The sequence below is a fragment of the Botryllus schlosseri genome, chromosome 15, assembly GCF_051294905.1.
Source record: "Botryllus schlosseri isolate E-star chromosome 15, Bs_hap1, whole genome shotgun sequence".
Classification (NCBI taxonomy): domain Eukaryota; kingdom Metazoa; phylum Chordata; class Ascidiacea; order Stolidobranchia; family Styelidae; genus Botryllus; species Botryllus schlosseri.
This window is the reverse complement of record NC_137250.1, coordinates 7,659,155-7,680,089: the sequence shown is the minus strand read 5'-3', so window position 1 is coordinate 7,680,089 and position 20,935 is coordinate 7,659,155. Positions and strand designations below refer to the sequence as shown.

At 40.4% G+C, this 20,935-nt stretch overlaps 3 protein-coding genes across 7 annotated transcripts in view; all 3 read left to right on the top strand.

Moving 5' to 3' along the window:
• The window catches only part of LOC145458011 (mannan-binding lectin serine protease 2-like), a 250,177-nt gene that overhangs the window by 186,528 nt on the left and 42,714 nt on the right, over positions 1-20,935 (top strand). For all 3 annotated transcript variants that reach the window (XM_080336308.1, XM_080336307.1, XM_080336306.1), the window contains exon 10: positions 11,173-11,279. In XM_080336308.1, the coding sequence (XP_080192434.1) occupies positions 11,173-11,279 (107 nt within the window). The remainder of the gene's footprint in view (positions 1-11,172; positions 11,280-20,935) is intronic.
• LOC145458031 (uncharacterized) lies at positions 6,744-9,483 on the top strand. 3 transcript variants are annotated; one of them, XM_080336338.1, is made up of 6 exons: positions 6,747-7,065; positions 7,130-7,339; positions 7,401-7,475; positions 7,533-7,716; positions 8,032-8,175; positions 8,421-9,483. In XM_080336338.1, the coding sequence occupies exons 1-4, from the start codon at positions 7,057-7,059 to the stop codon at positions 7,653-7,655; spliced, it is 417 nt and encodes a 138-aa protein (XP_080192464.1). In that variant the 5' UTR covers positions 6,747-7,056; the 3' UTR covers positions 7,656-7,716; positions 8,032-8,175; positions 8,421-9,483. The 3 variants fall into 3 exon arrangements, with proteins under 3 accessions (XP_080192465.1, XP_080192464.1, XP_080192463.1); XM_080336337.1 differs by having other exon boundaries at positions 8,418-9,483; XM_080336339.1 differs by lacking the exon at positions 8,032-8,175 and having other exon boundaries at positions 6,744-7,065; positions 8,418-9,483.
• LOC145457562 (laminin subunit alpha-3-like) lies at positions 15,332-20,810 on the top strand. The gene is made up of 5 exons (XM_080335784.1): positions 15,332-15,538; positions 16,062-16,240; positions 16,304-16,399; positions 17,789-17,927; positions 20,532-20,810. The coding sequence occupies exons 1-5, from the start codon at positions 15,332-15,334 to the stop codon at positions 20,562-20,564; spliced, it is 654 nt and encodes a 217-aa protein (XP_080191910.1). The 3' UTR covers positions 20,565-20,810.

The window sequence follows — 20,935 nt, the reverse complement described above, 5'->3', positions numbered from 1 at the left end:
CACAGTACATCAACAACAGCGATAACATTTACTGCAAACTCATTGCACAGGAAGACAAACAGCGCAAAACAAAATCTCTGAGCAATCGTAACGACAAGTACGTCAGAGAAGTCAACATGGAAACAGCTAACCTGTACACTGCAGAAAACACTGTTGCTAAACCCACAACAATAGCAAAAGCAGCACGAGTCCAATACAAAAATGCAACGCTCAAAATGAGAGAAACGATATGGGAGTCGATGCCTCTTCATGGACAGCACAAGAAGTTAACTTCACAGCCCCTTGTAGACGAGCTTTCATGGACCTGGCTATCCAGCTCTGGCCTGAAACCGGCAAGCGAAGGATTCATTTTCGCAGCACAAGACCAATCGCTTCCTACAAAATACTATCGCAAAAGAATTCTGAAGCAAAACACGGACGGCAAATGCAGAATGTGCCACAACCAAAATGAAACTGTAGCACATCTCATGTCCGGCTGTGGTGCACTTGCAGCTACGGAATACACATGGAGACACAATAGGATTGGTCACTACATTCATCTTGAATTATGCAAACATTTTAACATCACCACTTCGACAAAAAATTGGTACGATTACAGCCCAGCACCAGTGACAGAAAACGAACAAGTAAAAATTCTGTGGGATGTACCAGTAATAACTGACCGCGAAATCAGAAGCAACCGCCCGGATATAATCGTCAAACAAAAAAAGAAAAGAGAATGCTTATTCATTGAACTGGCTGTCCCAGCTGATCACAACCTACTGCAAAAAGAATCAGAAAAACACTCCAAATACGCAGACCTCAAAATGGAATGTGAGAAAATGTGGCGATGCAAAATAAACATTGTACCGATAGTCATTGGCGCTACAGGGGTCGTGAGCAAAAAACTCATGAGACATACCCAACAAATTCCGGGTAACGTTCGATTCGACATGATCCAAAAGATCACGTTATTGGGCACTGTGCACATTCTTCGGAAGGCCTTGAATGCACCACTGGACTAAAATTACACTTGTGAATCACAACATAATTTCTGTAATTTCGATTCTTCATCTTCAATCATCTCTACCTCTGCTCTGTAACCCTTGCCAATTCTTCATCTGCTGCAATTCTGTAATCTGTCTTCTCCGTGTATTGCATAGGAATAACAATTTGAATGTATTGCTGAAATTTTAAAAATTTACTCCAATCTCGCCATTTTCCTTTGGGGGCAGGTTGCTCCCCGGATTATGTGTGTACCTACCAGTTTTACTGTGAATAAAGAATATAATATTAATAATATAATAATTTATAGAGCGCCGAATATAACAATATATCATTACTACACTAGGGCGCTGTACATAAAAGGCAATAAAATATCAAAGTAAACGATATATATAAAAGACGAAGTGCATAGTTGTAGGGCGGAATGAACACTACTCTAGTTCGAACGCTCGTGTGAATAAAACGGTCTTGATTTTGCGTTTGAAAACATATAGCGAGTCACATAGTCTGATAGAAATTGGAAGATTGTTCCACAGAATGGCAGCCGAGGAAGAAAAGGTTCTCTCGCCGTAGGTCGATGTTCTGACTCTTGGAACGGACAAGAGCTTTTGCGACTGAGAACGTAGCGCTCTTCCGGGATTATACATTGACACTAGCTCACGAAGATACGCTGGTGCACTTCCCTCCATGCATTTGAAGACGTACAGAAGAAGCTTGTGTTCAGACCTAAATTTCACGGGTAACCAATGAAGGGATCTAAGAATCGGTGTTACGTGATCACGCTTCCTTGACCGAGTTACCAAACGAGCAGCGATGTTTTGGATCTTTTGTAGCTTGTCGATGCAATTTTGGTTTACCCCGTAAAGCAGAGCATTTCCATAGTCAAGCCGTGATATCACCAGCGACAGTATTATGGCTTTGCATGCATCCTCAGATAGGTAGTTCCTGATTCGACTGATCTTGTGGATATACATGAAACAGATCTTTGATATATAGTCATTTTGTGTTTTTCCATTGAGAGCATGCCGTCAAAGTGAATACCTAGGTTACGTACGCAGGTCTTGGCTTGGGTGGTGTCTGGTCCGAATCTGATGGTGAATTGATTGTGGTCGATGGGGCGTCTGGTTGGCGTAAAAATGATGAGTTCAGTTTTCTCTTTGTTTAACTTGAGACGATTTTGTGTCATCCAGAGCTCAATATCAATAAGACATCGCTGTAACTTGGATGACACGCTCTCCCAATCATTGCTATTTCTCATAAGACCGTAGACCTGTGTATCATCCGCGTAGCAATGGTGGAAGAAACCATGGCGACGGCAAATATCTCCGACTGGCTTCGTGTACATGAGGTGGAGCAATGGGCCGAGAACAGAACCCTGTGGTACGCCTGATTCGATTTGAATCTCTGACGAACGGACACCATCCACAGATACGCACTGCATTCTATCTTTCAAATACGATTTTACCCATTCTAATGCCACGCCGGAGATTCCGAATACATGATGGAGCCGTTCCACCAATAGAACGTGGTCGATCACATCGAAGGCAGCGGAGAGATCCAGCATGATCAGAGCGACCATGTTTCCGTTGTCGAGGGCAGAAGCAATGTCATTGTGGACGCGTAACGTTGCTGTTTCAGTCGAGTATAGACAAAATATATAGACAAAATATGGGCGGACAAATGTATGATGCCATCATAAAAGCTATCGGGTTATAATTTTTCAGCTACTATGCATATTTTGAATTTAACAGATTGATAATAGAGACTGATCTGATATCAAAACATTTTTAAGTTGAGCATTGTAATTCCAATCCAGGATTCGAGTATACTTCTGATAAGTAGGCTATTAATCTCATGGCCAAATATCTTCAAATATAGGAGCAGAAATTTTTAATAATATAATATAAATATATTAATGAATGTGTCCTAGTGATTGAAATGTCGGAACGCCGAACGGCCCATTGCTGTTACATCGTCGGAGTGTACCACTACGGTACTCGATACCTTTAAGTGGCCTAAATAACATGGTTTAGCGACCGAAGATGTAACTAACAGATTGCCAATGGTTGCCATAACTACTTGCTCAGTTAGCGAAATACCAAGCTGCGACCTTCTGATCTATTACTATTACCCTGACACGCGATTAGTTTTTTGCGTCCATGGTTCTAACAAATTCACGGCATTCCGAGTCACTCTAAGTCAGTGATTCCCAACCTTTTTGTCTTCATTCCCCACTTCAGATTTATTCCGAGCCTTCATTTTCCACTAGGACCGTAACAGCACTTCGTCAGCCCCCCCCCCCCCCCCCCAAAAAAAAAACCTTGGTCTTGGTCCCCCACAGTGTGATAAACCCTACTTCTGGGGGCGAAGCCTCTCAGCCCCCCTTAGCCTGTACGCTTTTCCCCGTTACTTATCAGCTATATTGGGTCTACTGTTCAGTGTGTCGCCTATCTCGACTAAACGCGCGAAGCGCGAAAAATTTACATAATTTATGTTTGAAACGGTCAATATGATCGGAATTGCATATATTTTGCTATCAATTTTTTATCCCTTCTCTGCTCACGTAATCAAATTTACCGGTAGAGCCGAGTGAGGTGTGTTGGAAAGGTTAAGACCCCTAAATAAGTATTAAACATCTTCGGGCGGACCCGTTGGGATATGGACTTCGTTACATTATGCTATTTCGTGACCTCCTATATCTGCTATGTCAAAATATATGGAAATCGCCAAAACTAAAAGGCACACACGATTACAAATTGGTATTGCTTTACTGGCAAATAATTTTTTCCTACGGGATGGCATTTTTTTTATGGGGTTCAGATCGCCAGGACAGGAACATTCGGCGCCAGCCATTTAGCCGCTTATGCGCCATTAAACATATGTTCTATATATATCGAAGTTTTCGGTCATCACAAGGGCATTCATTCTCGGCCAAGCTCTTCTCGCTGCTGATCAATCAGGCACACTTCTCGGAGTCGCATGTTACATGGCCTATAACTTCATATGTCTTGGTGGCCGACGCCGAAGTCTTCATTTCTATAAATTCTACGTATTTTCGTGGGGGAAGGGTACCCAATAATCAAGATATTCGGCAACATTAAATCGCGCAGTCGGCGCGAAAAAAGATTGAAAAAGTGGTATAAATTTCCAAAAATATACTCTATAATTTATTTTAATTCACGAAATAATTTTTGGCCGTTTCGAGCTCGCCCCCTCCAAATTTGGGTGTTTGGAGCGCGGCGGTTACGGTCCTGTTCCCCACTACCCAACACTTTGTCATCACAGAGCAGCTATTTGCTGGTTTGACTGCGCAAGACACACAACCACACCATGTGCGCAAGACAATCGCCTATGACTGCAACATAGAACGTATTGTGAACCGTTACCAGTAACGCTCAAAATTTCGCGAATGCACTATTTCACGTCAAACTAGTCGTGCTGGATGCGTTTGTGACGCCATCATTGGCCATCCAGAGTTGAAATGAGGTTTTGTGAACAACACGCAATCTAATTTTCGATACATGCATTCCAGAGCAGTTAACTGGTAACGGTAATCGCGCATGTGTCTCCGTGAATATGTAGACTGTCATGCATATTATTTTGAACAAATGCGTCTATTCCCCACCAGAAACCATTGAATTCCCCACCAGTGGGGAATTCCCCACCGTTTGGGAACCACTGCTCTAAGTCCACTCGAGTCATTTCCATTTTTCCATCGAGTTAGCCCGAGTCTGAGTAATTCTAAGAAAGGTCGCGTCCAAGTCCAACTCACAAATTTCAGTCACGAATCGTCTAAGGGTCAGGTTTTCTCTTCATGAATTGGAAATGTGAGGAAATAGTGAATCTTCCACTGCATGGTAGCGTTTGCAATTAATGTGATAGTGAAGTTTGATGAATAGTTTAAAGCTTTCGGAGCAATTTAAGAGGGAATTTTCACTTTATAACCTGAAAAAATATATGTGACTCTTATATTGTCAAATTATTAAAAATCGAAAATGTCGTCGCGGGCCGCGTGTTTGAGACCTCTGACCTACAGTCTCCTCGTGTGATTTTTTGCATATTCTGCACAATGTTTTTCTATGCTTGTGCAATAACTGCAAGAAGAAATCTTCATTTAAACGTGTTCATTGAGTGTCTTATCGTTAGGCCTCTTTTATATTCCTCTAGTACGCATGGAAATAACTTATTCTTATCCATGCCGGTTCTAAACACGAATTGATATTAGCTGAATATGCTATAGGGAATCTATGTGAATTGGTGCTTGCGGTGTGAGTCATACAAACTGTGGCAGATGACGCCGACTTGATGTTAGTGCAATGACATAGGTCAGGATAACCAATATTGTGTGTGTGTTGTATTGTGGAATCAAAACCACATAATTTTATAAATGATGGCGATGTTTTGATATCCATCAAAATATCAATATAATATAGGGTACAGAATCCCAAATTTCGAGAAAATGTTGGGCAAATGAGTGAGTGAGTTTTTGGTCTGGCTTAATATATCACATAATCAAATTGTATTCTAGACAAGTTTGTCCGCAAAATAGTTAACTCTCCCATAGTAACGTATTGTCACAGTTAGTCAATTTTCGTTATTGGCCAATACTTTGAGAGATTTCGGCCTGACATCGGCCCAGTAAACACGAGATATATTTCGGACATGTTCGGATATCTTTTTGTTATCCTAATTATCTCAAAATTGTGTTTGTGCATATCTTGTCCGGAAACGTATCTTGAGTACATCTTTTTCTTATCCAACAAATTTCGTCAAAATGCCGAAAATACATTTGTGAGGAATCAAATTCGATTATTGTTTCATTTTATGGTATAATTTATCTATATTATCAATTTCATTGATGTCTTACTCTTATGGGGTGATATGTCACCATAATTGCCACTATCGAATCATAGCAATTTACATCGTTGTAAATTGCTATGATTGAATGTTTTTCCTTTTGTCACACGCCGCTTTCGCGTGATTTTGCAGATATTTTGATTCTTGGCCATCCCAAATTTTGGAATCCGAATCCAGGCGGCAATTTGAAAATCTTATGAATTCTGGGTAACCCGAAAAACTGCTGCCAAAATAATGCCATACTATTTGATAGTTCAATAGAAAAACCCTGCTACAATCCGACTGTCAAAGCAAATTCAGAATCCGGATCTACTCCGGCTACGCTGAAAACCATCCGGCTGCTCATCCGTTCTCCGTAGTGTAGCCGTCTAGCCGTCGTAGCCGAGTGACTCAATGGCTTGAGGCACTTTCTCCCCACGCGAACACCCGTTTCGGCGCGCAGGTTTCAAACCGCCAGACAAAAGACAGAAGCGCTCTGATAATGGCGGCTTGCAGTGCAGATATCGTTGTCGTTTTGGTTTTAGTAGCGTTCAGGGAAATCGCAGTTAATCGAGGCTAATCCAAGCATATTTCTATATAAGAATACCGAAAACTTCACTGGGCAAGGTAATTTATATATGCTTCTTAGTTCTTATATAATCATAGTGAAGGATTTGCTGTAAATGAATATAGGTGGGTATGAGTCGATCAATAAATCAAGCAATCATTTGCTGTTGTGCTTTTTGTTGAACAAGAACAACCGGTTGCTGTTGCTGTAATACATGAAAGCTGGAAAACCGATGTAGAAGTGATCTCATTGATTCCTAGCTTATATCTTATGAATTGTGAATTGTGCGAAATTGTTTGTATTTATAATAGAATTGCATGGCTGGTGGTTGCGTAAGAATGCAAATAGCACGGTAAAGCCAAGAACAAAAAGCAACCATAATATGATAATCGCAATTGGTCTCTGTATAAAAGATACAGATGAAATGCTCATCCAGTAAGTTATAAACTCAGAATTAGCGTACTGTTTTCCAAGTGGGCCTACCTTGCCATCTACATTATCCATCTGTTTTAGATGTACGGAACGTAGCTTTTAGTGATATAATAAAAGTTGCGGAGAGTAGTAGCTTGCCCACGTCTTTGTCATAGTCTGGACTGAAAATGAAGCGCAGCGGCCAAAACGAAAACGTCAGCGGAACAAACAATTTTTGAATAGTTCGGCGTCAACTGATGGTCAAGGTATACCCTTTTATTCTGTGCAATATGATGGTATATATATATGTAAAACGTTTATAATTTGTAGATGATGTTTTTCCTGCAAGGAAGAAACGTAATCCAAGTATTCAGATACAAGACATGCCAATTTCAAGAATGCGGTCATCTTATAATTCTGGCAAGCAGGAGTGATATCAATGATGCTCGCAATGCAAGTTTGCCATCATTAGCGAAAAGAGTGTTCAAGAATGGCATAATCCCATCATTGAATGTAACGGCCAGAGATCTAAGTCCTGCAGTAAGTTCCTAGCACTTTGATGCGTTCTCGAATTTGAGAATAAAGTCTCGCTGTTTTTCAGATGCTCCTTCATTTGAAATCATCGCTGAACTACAAAATTTTGACCATCAACAACGCGGCCTGTCATAAAGTAATGGTAAGTTTATCACATAGGAAGATCAATCCAACTTCCTTGTAATCGAATCCTTTTTAGCTTGTGCATCAAAGACATAAAGTTGCAGAAAAACCAGATGATGGATTTCCTCAGACATCATATCGACAATTACTCCAAAAGACCTCAATCGAGTGCCCCAATTTTGCTGAAAGATATAATTGAAGATCCCTGTGAAACCTTGTCACAGCTGGAACACCTTTGAACAACGGCAAAGTCTGAACTGGTATGTTTTTGTTTCTCATTCGAACAAAGCGATTGACAGTCTAAATCAGGGGTGTCCGCCGACACCAAGGAATCATTTTCAGACACAGCAGGGGTCCTTCTCGAAATTAGTTCTATTATCCAAAATTGAATTGCCAATGTGATTTATTGCGAAATCGCAAAGTCAACCAAGCCTTTGATGAGCGTGACCATGAAATTTATGGTGTGGATGGGTTTATCTAGAATGCCCATAAATGTCATTGTTAATTCTGGTGCAAACCATTAATGCAAGGCAGTACCATCTGTATTGTGTACCACTAATATAATGTTGTTACAGGTAGCCGCTTTAATGGGATTCCGGGGTGTACAATTGCCGGAAACTGTCGAAAATATGATGACCAGCATAGCTGTAAAGAAAGTATGGAAATCCTAGTCTTAAGGGTCAAAAAAGCAAGAGTGACACTTGAAAAGACTATTAGACGTAAGTTATCAACGGTTATTGACGGAAATTGAACGTAATCAACGTAAAAAAAGTTGAGCCGAAGCCTCAACTTTTCAACATTTTAATCGTTTGACGTCATATGTCGTCACTGATGTGCAAAGTTATCTACTTTAGTACTCTAGTTGTTGACGAGTTTTGTTCGTTGTCTGATGGCTGATGTATAATATACCATGACTGTGACTGGACAGTGGATATCTTCATCTAATTATATCACTTTTTAGAAGCATGCAGATCGGCTCATCCTGACCTCGAGATCCCAGATAAAAGAACTAAAGATCAGGTTGCAAGATCTCTAACTGTTGCTGGATATTGCAAGGTAATTTTGTTATTAAGTTTGATGATTGTGTGGTGTGACAGTTGTGTCTTTTATGATATGAGTGGACTGTAAGTGAATTGTTCTTGCCGCTCATCTTCAGAACATTGTATATCAGTGGTCCCCAAACTTTACGAGAAAATTTACGTGACAATTTCCCTCCGCGGGTCGCATTTGTCTCGCACGGGGAGAATAAAATTTAATTTGAATAACTCTACTTCATGTTGATTTACAAAATAATTTTAAGCAACTTCGATTTTGGTTCAGACAATAACCTGTCTAAAAAATTTTATACTCTGGGAATTAAAATATTCGAAAATTTCTGGATCGTGTGAATTTTTGGAAGGTACTTTGCAGTCATAAAAATTGTCTCGCAGACCCCAGTTTGCGAACCACTGCATATATTTACTATGCCGTACATGGAATGAGCGATCATTATCACATCAGCCTCTCACAGGCAACTATTACCATATTAATAATAAAATGATAATGTAAAGAACAATCTTCACCCCGTGCCCAAACGATAGATTTTGAAATCCGTTCCCAGCAGCACGTCTTCATGACGCCAATAGCATGAAAATCTTCTCTATAATGACAGGCATTATTGAACTTGAACAGGTTCTGGTTTCATATCTTGAAAGCGTAACTGCGTTAATTATATCTTCAGTGTAAAAGTAAAGGTCATGTCGCTTTTGAAAGAGGGCTTGAGGTCTTTTGGTTAATGTAACTCAGATCACCATCCCATTTTACCCACAACCAAACACATAACGATTTCTGTTCTACAGTGATAATAATCAATTGTAGTAATTTACTCATTTATGTTATAGGGTGGCGATAAAGAAGATAACAGGAGCAAGGCTGTCATCACAGAGTCTGACAATTCCGACAACGATTTCGAACTTATGCTTAGGCAGCAATATTTGCTGAAGTGATTGCGCATTTCTGTGCTGATTTAATACACGAACAAAGCCATGCATGATTTGTAAAATCATCAGTCAGTCTTCATTGATAAGGGCAGTGCAGGATGTGGCAGGTCCAGGTACCCAACCAGGGTCAGGGGTCACCTAGGGTCAGGGTTCATCTAGGGTCAAGCAAGATATCATGACAATGTCATACAGGTATCTTTGAAGATGTCCTATATATGTGCAAATGTGTCGACAGATTTATATAAACAGTACATATGACTAGATATATTTTGAAGTAGTTGAGTCATATACAAAATATATCTGCAATATATTCTGTGTTTGCTGGGGGCATATTGGACCAATCAATTTGATTGGCAAATCGCACCAGTAGTTGGACCCATTTTTCCCTAAACATCGCAATGAGTTGACACTTATCAGACTAGTCACTCATAATTACCAGGGCTGGGCACAATGATTCGAGTAACTCGAATCTGAATCGAGTACTAATTGTATTGATTCGAGTCGAGTAGTAAAAATAGATTTTTTCGAGTATTGAAATTATAAGCTCCTCGCAACTGAAATTAATTTACTAACGAGAATTATTGTTTTGATACCATTTTACACTGAGGAAGCCTTGAAATCTTGATTGGCCTTGTGGCTGCATACGAGCAGTGGTGGCCCTATACGAATGGGGGGCCTGGGCGAGACTCCCGGGGCCCCCTATAGCTATGCAATCGCAGCTTCGGGGGGCTCCACCCCCAGACCACCCTTTCGCATCGATTGTTACCAACTTAATATTAGTGCGCCATTGGGAATGGGATTATGTGATGTGTTTGAGACAATAGAACAAGGCTTTGAAGCAGGCCGGAATGTTGAATCGCGCTAGCTTCCGAGCCTTCTTTTATCCTGCATTGTCAAATTATAAAAGAAGTGAACCAGTTAACTAAAGCTCATGCCTTCATGTTGAAGATGTACATGGCATGTAGCGTAAAATAATAGAAAAGCGATGCAACCGTTGCAGGCTAAATAGACCCACACTAATCTGGAAGGTTATCGGCTGACATTAGTAATGAGCCAGCAAACCACGTAAAGGTTTGAGCCAGGCACTGAATTAGGTCATATCTATTATGGCATGGTTGCAAGGATAGCCTACATCAAAACGAAGTAGACCTACCTCTACCGCATGCAGAGACTTATTGATTATCGCGATAGGAGAATTTTCTAACAAATGCAGAGATTTCATGATCGATCAAAGAGGGGGGGCCTTCGACCAGGAGACCCCGGGCGACCGCCCACCTTGCCCACCCCAAAAGCCACCACTGCATACGAGACATAGTACAAAGCTACGAACGTTACTGGAAATAACACATTTCCGAAGTCGTGATCATCCCACAACATTGTTTAAGAAGTGCAATAAAATCGATATGGTCGAAAAAATAGCGAAGTATCGTTAATGTGGCGGATAACACGCATTGCTGTCTTTGAGGTGACATATTTGAACTTTGACATTGTACATTCTATTGTGACGTCGTAATGAGTGATACCCGAATACTCAACTCGACTCGAAGCGTAATACGTGATTCAGAATCGAAGCACTCGTGTACTCGATTTTGCCCAGCCCTAATAATTACAAGCCCCATTTAGCCGACGAAATTAATCGCTGCAAAGACGTAGTTCATCATTCTAGTGATGAAACGAGTGTGACAACATTATTGGTGGCAATTAAACTCTTGACTGAACCGTTTTGTGCAATGAAAGGTACAGGCAGACAAGAGGATATGCTACTTGGAAATGTGAACACACCAAGAAATGGATTCCGTATGGCGTGTCAATGAGGGGAAGAGATATTCCAGTATGCCGGCCAAGTGAGTGTGATTAAAAGCGTTCTGTTGATGTAGACTATGAATAGCTGTTGTACAATGGATTCACGGAAATAACTTGCAGGTTTACTCACTAAGCGACCTATTACCTGGTTTGACCAAACCATAGCTCCAACATATCTCATGATCGAGATTTTGAGGTTACAAAATATAACTGCTTAGCATTCGGACTTGAGATTGTTGCGTTATAAAACTAGGAAATTAGTGGTAGCTGATATGGCTTGGTGGCTTCACTTGATAGCCTTAGAGGCAGGGCTTTCGAGCCGGAGCAAGGAGCCGGAGCCCCGGAGCAGTGTATTTTCAGCGGAGCCGGAGCTCTAAATAAAATTCAAGCGGAGTCGGAGCCGGAGCCGGAGCCGATTGTTTGAAAAGCAGCACCGGCTCCGATGTAATAATAAGATGCTTTGCTATTACTATAGTCTGAATTCACATAACTTTCCGGTAATCGTCCACAAAATTACGAATTGTTGCCTCGTTGTCACCACCGTTTCAAACTAACCAGTAACCATGTTAATAGAAATGTGCGAAACCTCTGGGGGGTCATTACATGCTCATTAGTGATCGTGTTCGTAATCGCGTTCGTGATAGCGTTCGTAATCGCGTTCGTGTTCGGGACTTTGTTCAACCGAACAGGATATTTATCTTCGGGTGACGTATCACATGTTTTGTTCGCACTGTTGACTTCTGTTCGTGACGAGTTGGAAGTGAGAAACTTGGTAATTAATTTCGTATATCAATGAGCTGGGAAGGATCTGTTCATTGCTTGACTACGCATCTAAATTGTCAACGGTAAATTGGGGGAATTAATATTGAAGTGCAAGCAGAAGTCCAGACAATGCGCTCAGAATTTGCGGAATGATGATTTGTTTAAAACTTGATTAATTATGAGCTGGAAAGACTTTTTGAGACCTAAATTTTCCACATAGCAGCCCAATTATGACATGGCAATTACCCTGCGCTATCGGCAATACCATAATTGTTTTCATTGTCACTCCTAACTAGCAGCTATGAAAACAGTAAGAGCGATTTCAAATAGCAAGTGCTTATCTGTATGCCTGTTTAAAGTTTTATAAAGTTCTTTTCCGAATGTCAAAAAATATTCGTGACACAATCGACAATCTATCGCGACACACAGTTCGGCAATCACTTATTTAGGCAGTCGGATGAGTGTACTAACCCTGACAAGAAGTCAGCAATATGTCATGGCGGTGGTGTACGGAAGAGGTTGATCTGCTCATCGGAAAGGTAGAAAGAAAGCATATGATTTTTCTTACTGGAGCCATCTCCAATTCGAAAACAAAAGCTGTGGTTGACGGAAGGTGGCAGGAAATTACCAAAACGAAATCTGTGGCGAAATACAAAAGAGAACTATCCAAGACTGGGGGTGGTAAAATGAAGTCGAAGCAAACAAGTCTTTCCTAATGGTAATCACACGAACACGGATGGTGTTGAGCAGCGGTCAACAACGCGGTGCCCACGGGCCCCAGGTAGCCCGCGAGGACCAGATGAATAGCCCGCAAGTCTGTTCTATAAATAGATGGAATAGCAGCACTTACCAGTTAGCTTTTATTTATTTAGATTGATTTAGCTATTCTTGTACAATTCATACTAACATGTAATTTACAAATGACAATGCACATATATAAACACTTAAAATGATGATATCAAATATAATCAATTACAATTATTAATATAGCAACATGTAATCGAATCACAAGACTAAGGATGTACGGCACGCTGGCTGTACAGGTGACATTACGGAATGCCATCCACGGTCTTCTTGAAATGGTGGGGGGTCCGTTATGGTAGCTCGACGTCCAGGACAACGACAAAAGAATATACGGCATTACTATTCGGTAGCAGATATAAGTGAAGCACTAGCAGATTCTCAATGTCTGTATGCCCATTACGTATTGTATCTTTTGAAACAGCTTGATTCTCTTACTCTCGACGCAGTTTAGTATTATGTTTTTAACTTTCTGTAATTGTTGCTGCTGTCCGGTATATCACGGAATCTATTGAGCCTGTATGCTAAACAGTTGGAGATTAAAATTGTAACACTGCAAAATGACCTCCACCTCACAGCCCACCAGGCTGCACCAAACTTTTGGTTCCTTGTTGACTCGGAAAAGTACAGTGGTGTATATTCCCAGCAGCTCTGAAAGTTGCAAGCATGTTTGGTTCAACTTATCGTTGTGAATCAGCCTTTTCTGACATGCACTTCATTAAAAACAAACACAGGACACGCCTCACTGATGCACATCTGGAAGACTCACTCACATTTGCACAGTTGCACAGATGCAGTGTCAAGTTACATGTCAGAGTACAGCGCACTAGTTGAAAGTATGCAATGCAATGCCAGGCTTCCCACGGACTGATATAGAAACAGATAACATGATGTCCAGTCCAAAGTGTGACATGATTTATTTAAAAATTTGAGTGGACTGTTGTTGCATATACAAACAGCATGCGAAGTGATTCAAGGTTTCTTAAAAATGCTTGTGGCTATCTAGTTGAATTAAGATGTTTTTATTTTACTAGACTGTCTTAGAAGTCTTCCCACAGGCCACAATGTGATTCCTGCCCAGTGCTATGAATACTCAAATAACGTGGCATTAATTCAATCAGTTTTACGTCAACCACCGATTGTAAATTTGAAATAATATTGATATATATTAAATCACAATTGTTTTTTTTTGTAAGATTTTCGCCTGTAAGCTATTTAGTGCAGTTTCTTGAAAGGTTCCGGCAATGGTCTGACATAATATGTTCAATTGTTCATCTCATCTGCCATGATATCTTTCTTTTGTTGTTCTGATGTCTTGGTAGAGCATCTCCCCTTGCTAATCAACAAGATGATCAGGAAATATAGCAAGGTTTCTTGACATGAAGTGAACTTTTATGCTCATGTTTGTGCTCAAGTGTTCGATATGCAGATACGAATTTTCGGACCAACTGTTGTGGTTGGGTGCTTCATGATCATTTAAAAAGTTTTATTTACTACAACTTTGGAGAAATTACATGCAGTGAACTCCTTCCTAATGTGAAATTGGAATCTTTCATCGCTATTCGAATATACCAGATACCAGATTTAAGCTTCTCGTTTGATAGGGTTACTATAGGCAGTGTTGGGATCAAGTCACTACCTTCAAGTCACGAGTCATTTCGAGTCATTGCACATTTTGACTCGAGTCAAGTCAAGTCAATCGATTTTCGAAGGTGACTCGTGTCAAGTCAAGTCAAGTCACGAGTCAAGTCACAATTCAAGTCAAGTTGCCTTTTCGCAGTATGAGGCATGATTACGTCATTGCATTTTGCTAGCTGTCTGAAATACAGATTGAGTGGTCATTGATTCTGAACCAATGAACGAATATAGAGGTAATATACACGCAAGAAGACGCTGTATTGCTCACATATAGGTAGAACTGCTAAACTACGTAAGTAATTGCACAACCTCAGTTCATAGTTACCCACCAAAATAGAGAATAGAGAAACGAATTGATAAGATGCAATACATTACCCATTTACAAATTGATATGATACAATTCTAGCCTGCGCCAATGGTTGATGACTAAACAATATTCGAATTCAATTTCAATAAAGCAAGAGGTTTGGTTAAGGTAAGAACAGAGAATAGAAATATACATTTTGCTATTAAATTACTTTACTATACTAGTTTACGACATCGTAAGCTATTCTACGCGTCGATCACTTCATTTGCGGTCAATTTATTTGTGAAAGAACAATGGAGGCTCAGTGAAACGCAAGATCATTGAATGATTAGTCGCTCTCACGGGTTACACCGGCGTTTCGCGAGCAATTCGATCATATGCAAGGTACTGTGATTTTCATCGACACCGATTACTTGATGACTTGAAATTGACTCGTGAATTTTGCTCCGAGTCACGAGTCAATCCACATTTCTGATAGGCCGAGTCAAGTCAAGTCAAGTCATTTTAGCAAAGTGACTCGAGTCAAGTCAAGTCATACGAAAAAGGTGACTCGAGTCTGACTCGAGTCAAGTCATGACTCGAGTCATGACTCGAGTCATCCCAACACTGCTAGGTGCACGTGAATTTTCGGGGGCCTGTAAGTTCCGCGGCCTGGACAGCTACATCCGAATCGGCCGTGAACAAATCGAAAGGGCAGGCTTCTACACGCCGGGCAGTCTCGTGCAGTTCATCGGTTTCAAGTTCCACACCAAGCAGCAGGACCAGTTGTTGTTCCTAGTTGGAGACAACATCGTAAGTTTGCCTGATTGCCTGTTGACTTGTTAGGCGTGAGATGTGAAACGTAACACAACGTAACATACCTCCGTGTCGTAGCATCGGAGGTGGTCAATAAATATGGTTTTGCCTAAATCAGGGGTTCTGAAACTGCGGGGCCCACAGACTCCATAGGGGTTGCGGGTTCGAGTCCGACCGAGGTCGACTCCATAATTCCTACCTTATCTTAGTGTTGAAGATTTATCTAGGCTCCTCCTCGCCATCTCATCTGCGTAAGCATTACTGTCTTATAAAAAGCCTAGAAGTGTGCCGTGCTACAAGTCCGTAGCTACGGAATTAATAGTAAGAAGATTGGCCTGGTGTACATGACCACAATATTTGATTAATCTCATTTACTGACGTTCACTCTTGGTGAGAGTTAGTCGGAAGGCTTAGAGTGGAATAAATTTGACAATATGAGTATATCGTTTGCTGCTGCATTACTTTAGTAGACATGCCGACTACTTTGACTACCTCTGCGTAACACGACGAACCTCCACAGGATCAATTCTATGCGCTGGAGCTGGAAGACGGACGGCAGCTGGTGTTCACGTACAACTTTGGCTTTGATGAGCCACGCAATGAAGTCATCAAGAAGGACATTGCGAACGACTACACCCAGCAGCTCAAATTTGGCTTCGTATCGCAAGGCAGATTCATTATTCTCCTCATCAACAACAAGTGAGCGAGATCTCGGGTGTGATCTTTGTTGGGCCTTTTGTGTTAACTTTTTGCTATTTACAGCTTGTTCATGAAGCTGGACTACGGTGACGATTGGGATATGATGGTCGGCGGATCTTTCTGGCTTGGGGGCGTTCCGAAAGCTGATCGCTTTGAAGGGTAAATAAATATTGATTTTACCTACCCATGCCGTCCTGTAGTCGGATGCATTCGGGTAAAAAGAACTGTTTACTTAGTACTACTATTTCGGGATAAGTTAGCATCGTTCGGGCTACAAAAGAGTACAAAAGTTGCACTACTAGTGGTTTTTAGACTTCTTGGGCTGTTTTCACGCAAAACTACTTACTTTTTAGACTTTGGATTTTGTAAAATAGAAAGTAATTTTAGAGGAGTTTGCATCTTTTTGATTACAACCAGGGTTGTAATCAAGTAACAAGGTTCAGAGTCGCAAGTCAATCTCCCTTTTGTACTTGTGACCAGAGTCAAGTCGAGTCATTTTCAATTCACCACCGAGTCAAGTCCGGGTCCAAGTCAGTGAGTTGAGGGGTCGAGTCCGAGTCATAGTGTTGTGACCCGAGTCCAAGTCATTGTGTTCACCGTTCAGTTTTGAGGTCAATCTGGTTCAACCCACTTTTATCAACTCTGCTCTAGTGATATAGAATGGCTAACATTCATAATATCGTAATTTACCTCAGTGCTAACAGGTTCTGGTTGTATTTTCCAAGTAACGGACTGATAGACGAAATACCAATAATTTGGTGGCTTTACTGTTCTTCGAAGTTACAATGAAATGTCTATCTTGGCTGTCCTAGTCTCGAGTCATATGACTTAGTTCGAGTCATTACTCGAGTCTAACAACATCAGTATAACGCTGTGCTCTCTAACATGGGCAACGGACATAGTTACCACAAAAGAAATAATATTTTATTTAGGAAATACAAATACAACAAAAATATCGTAATCGTCATTTTAATTCTATTTTGAACTGTGAGCTGCGCACAAAAGGCTACCTGAAAACAATTTCCAGCGACTAAAGAATCTATATTGGAGTAAACTAGATACGGTACTTGCTGGGAAACTAAGCTTAAACCTTAATCTTGTGAGGTAGCCCCAAGTCGTTTTCTAAGCGTCTTAGTCTTGGTAGTGTCTGGGCCATTGCACGTCATGGCAATATATCCATTCAGATCAGCTAATTCTTTCTCCGTAGAATGCTATCAACATTGCCGAAACCGTGTCAACTAGCGAGGATTAGTGATTTTGGCCACAGGAGAATAGCTTATTTTGAACAACAACAATAATATTTTTAAACTGAAATCAATTTCGGCATTTAAATATACTTTAATAAGCGTTCTTCCGAAATCTCAAATCGGGTTGCGGGCCTCGAAATATGAACTCGCGGGCTGCGTGTTGGTGACCCCTGCCCTAAGAAGAGAATTAATCAGTTTCTGAACAGGTTGGGAGTTTATTGAGTGGTTTAGCTGAAAGTGCCTGCGGAGTTGTGGGTGTGCATCATTTATATTTACATTGTACTGTATCGCATTTCTCCAGGCTCAGCACCGGCGTTGTGGGAAATCTCAATCACAATTATCGCGGATGTATCGAAAGCCTCAAGATTCACCTGCAGCGCAAGTTCAACATTTATGAAGCTGATGAGCGCGTTGGAGTCACCATCGGATGCGGCGCGGCGGTAGGGCTTTGATTTGAAGACGATTTTAAATCGAGCACCCAGGTGCAGAATTGGACAACTAGAACATTTTCGGCATTTTCAAATTAGGATTGAAATTATCGCTGCACAGTTTTTTTTTTTTCAAAGTAGATCAGAAGTAGAATTACTGAATTCACAAAAACTTTGAAATTGAATTCAGTTCCGAATTGGTAGAAAATGTAATGGAAATCGAGTTCAGTTCATATCAAATCAGAGTTCAGAGTTCAACTTAAGCAGGAGAATGGCTTTTCTAAAGTAAATTATTATTAGAATCACTGAATTCGCAAATATTTGGAAATTGAATTCAATTCCGTATTGGTAAGTTATTCAACGAAAATCGGGTTTAGTTCTTATCAAATCAGAGTTGATTCTCATAAGCATGAGAGTGGCAAACGTCTGTACATTGAGATCGGCTCGTTTCGCACTATACACTACAGTTATCCTCTAACATTTTCAGAAATAAAAAAAAAACAGATATGAGATTAGGGTTCAATTCATAGCATAGAAATACTTCTAAAATTGGAATTTGAGATTACCAACATTTCGCTCTAATTAGCAGAGGTGGTCAGTAACGAAGTACTTCTACTTTTTCGAAGCACTCAAGTAGTTTTCCTCTACGTCTGGTACTTACTCAAGTAGATCTGATTTTCGCTACTTCTACTTCACAATATTTTGTGAACTACTTACTTACTTTTCGCTATTTTCAGTTTGTCAAGTAGAAGTAGTTCGATCTTCCAATCAGGAAGATAGCCTGAGGAATTTCGGGGCTGTTTTCACGGAGCATCAATATTTAATTTTCATAAAAGTTTAGTAAAACCCAGAATCTTCGTCGCGCTTCGCGCGCAGTGCTGAATACGGGTGGCCGCTATGATTTCACGAAAGTATCGGTGAATATAATTTAGGTAGAGGGTTGGCGTGGTTCCGTTCACACCACATTGTCGCCCTTCGCCCATATCAAATAATTCATCACAGTATATATGGCTCATCATAACGTTTGAAACTGATGTTTCGCAATCTAGCATTTACTTGTCATATCGTAATCTAGCATGTCCATGGTGTGTCCAAATCTGGAAAAGTGGACTCTGACTTTTTTTTAATTTTAGAGCTGTTTTAGCATACCACCTTTGAAACTTTCTGGACTAAAAACATGAAATACATGGTCTGCTTTTAGAAGTAGTATTTATATTTCACTTTCAATTCCCAGTATCATAAACTTTGAGTTATAATTATTATCAGTTCTCTTGTCTGGATAACATACATGTTGAAGTATAAAAGCAAGTGTAGTAATGCCTTTAATTTCTGGAAATAAAGCTACACAATATGGCATTTTTACGGTCCACCATATTTTTTATTAACATTTAATAATCGCGCAAAGTGTTTACACCGTATCCTATACAACTTCACCATATTGCTCTTCGACTAAACTATGGGCCTTATGATATGGGGAATGGCGCCATAATAAAACGTGCTGTTCAAGAAAACAGAGGATTAGCATCGCATTTCCATATCAATACTATCATATTCATCCCATGATGTGGACGAATACTTATGCTATCGAGAAATGGATACCTGCTGGTATGCATCAATATGAATCAAGCTCGTCACCTATCGCATAGCTCAATTTGCACCTTCTTAACAATCCATGTGAACGAATTAGGATTGTTTTCAAAACTACTTACTTACTTGAGTACGTTTAAAGTCAGTAAATTCTACTTCTACTTCAAGTAGTTTTAGGTTGCTTATGGAAGAAGTACTTCTACTCGTACTTGAGTAGATTTTTTCGTCGCTACTTCTACTTCTACTTGAGTAGATTCCTTGACTACTTTGACCACCTCTGCTAATTAGACCTCGAGTCCTCGAATTTTTACGCCGGCATATAGGGTGACCTGATTAGTAACACTGGTATCCATGACTTCCCCGCTTGGCGCACATGCATTACTTGGATAGCATGGAGGGGTGGTGCAAGATTTAGAAAGCCGTACAAAGCTATGTCTGCAACTTCCTTGTCCAGCGGCATAGGCACATCATGCACTCATGTTATGCACATGTACAGATCGTCTGTATGTATATCATGAGTCGGTGTATATGCCGCAAAAAATAATATGATGTTCTTTTCAATTCTGTACCAGTTGCTTACGATTACTCCTGTCGGCCGCCAATATGTCGGGTTGATTTCGATATGAGTGTATTATTCCTTTTTACACCGGAGTTCTGTACCTCCGCTAAGTCTCTTCACATACATTCTTTCAATACAACATCCATTTTTCTAAAATATTTATTGAACTCGAAGACTTTTCGGGTGCCTCTTTTCATGAGTTAACGGCACACTAAAGGGATTTAAGCAGACTGAAAAGCAAAACCAAAACGGCAAAGTATGACATACCAATCAGAATTACATACCATGAAGTATGCATTGTCTGTTTAATTAAATCCCTTTAGTGTGCCATTAAGTCTTGAAAAGAGGCACCCGGAATGCATTCGAGTTCAATAGATATTTTATTACAACGGATGTTGTATTGAAAGCTATCTTCAGGTTCTGTACCACGAACCAGCTATTCATATATATTAATGCATACTCTATTGCAGGATATCCTGCCCATCGATCAGGAAGGAGGATAAAATAGCACGCTTGCCGCCAAACAACTGAATACAAACGGACTCATTCTGCTGCCTTGCGGGATTATCTTTTCGACGAATATGTAATTCTGCGCACAGAATTCACGTGCAACTGTTTTTAAATCCGATCAAAGCCGTTTTAATGTGCACGAGACTTTCGATTCTATGTCAATGTGTTATTTTACTGAAATAATTACTGTAGTGTGCGGTGTTCAGTCGAAATAACGGTAGCCTACTTCACATTCACAATGTCTTTTGATTCCTTAATGTGAACCGTACAATCCCAGATTTAGATAACTAGGAAGCTTTCAGCTTTTCCAAATTAGATTTGGATCAGAATTATAGCCACACATTTTCTACCGATTTGGATTAGA

Coding starts and splice junctions, on each gene's coding strand:
- LOC145458031 (XM_080336339.1), top strand. Junction 7,340..7,400: donor CCAGAGATCTAAGTCCTGCA/GTAAGTTCCTAG, acceptor GCTGTTTTTCAG/ATGCTCCTTCATTTGAAATC. Junction 7,476..7,532: donor CGGCCTGTCATAAAGTAATG/GTAAGTTTATCA, acceptor AATCCTTTTTAG/CTTGTGCATCAAAGACATAA.
- LOC145457562 (XM_080335784.1), top strand. CDS start 15,332: ATGACTCGAGTCATCCCAACACTGCTAGGTGCACGTGAATTTTCGGGG. Junction 15,539..16,061: donor TCCTAGTTGGAGACAACATC/GTAAGTTTGCCT, acceptor GAACCTCCACAG/GATCAATTCTATGCGCTGGA. Junction 16,241..16,303: donor ATTCTCCTCATCAACAACAA/GTGAGCGAGATC, acceptor TGCTATTTACAG/CTTGTTCATGAAGCTGGACT.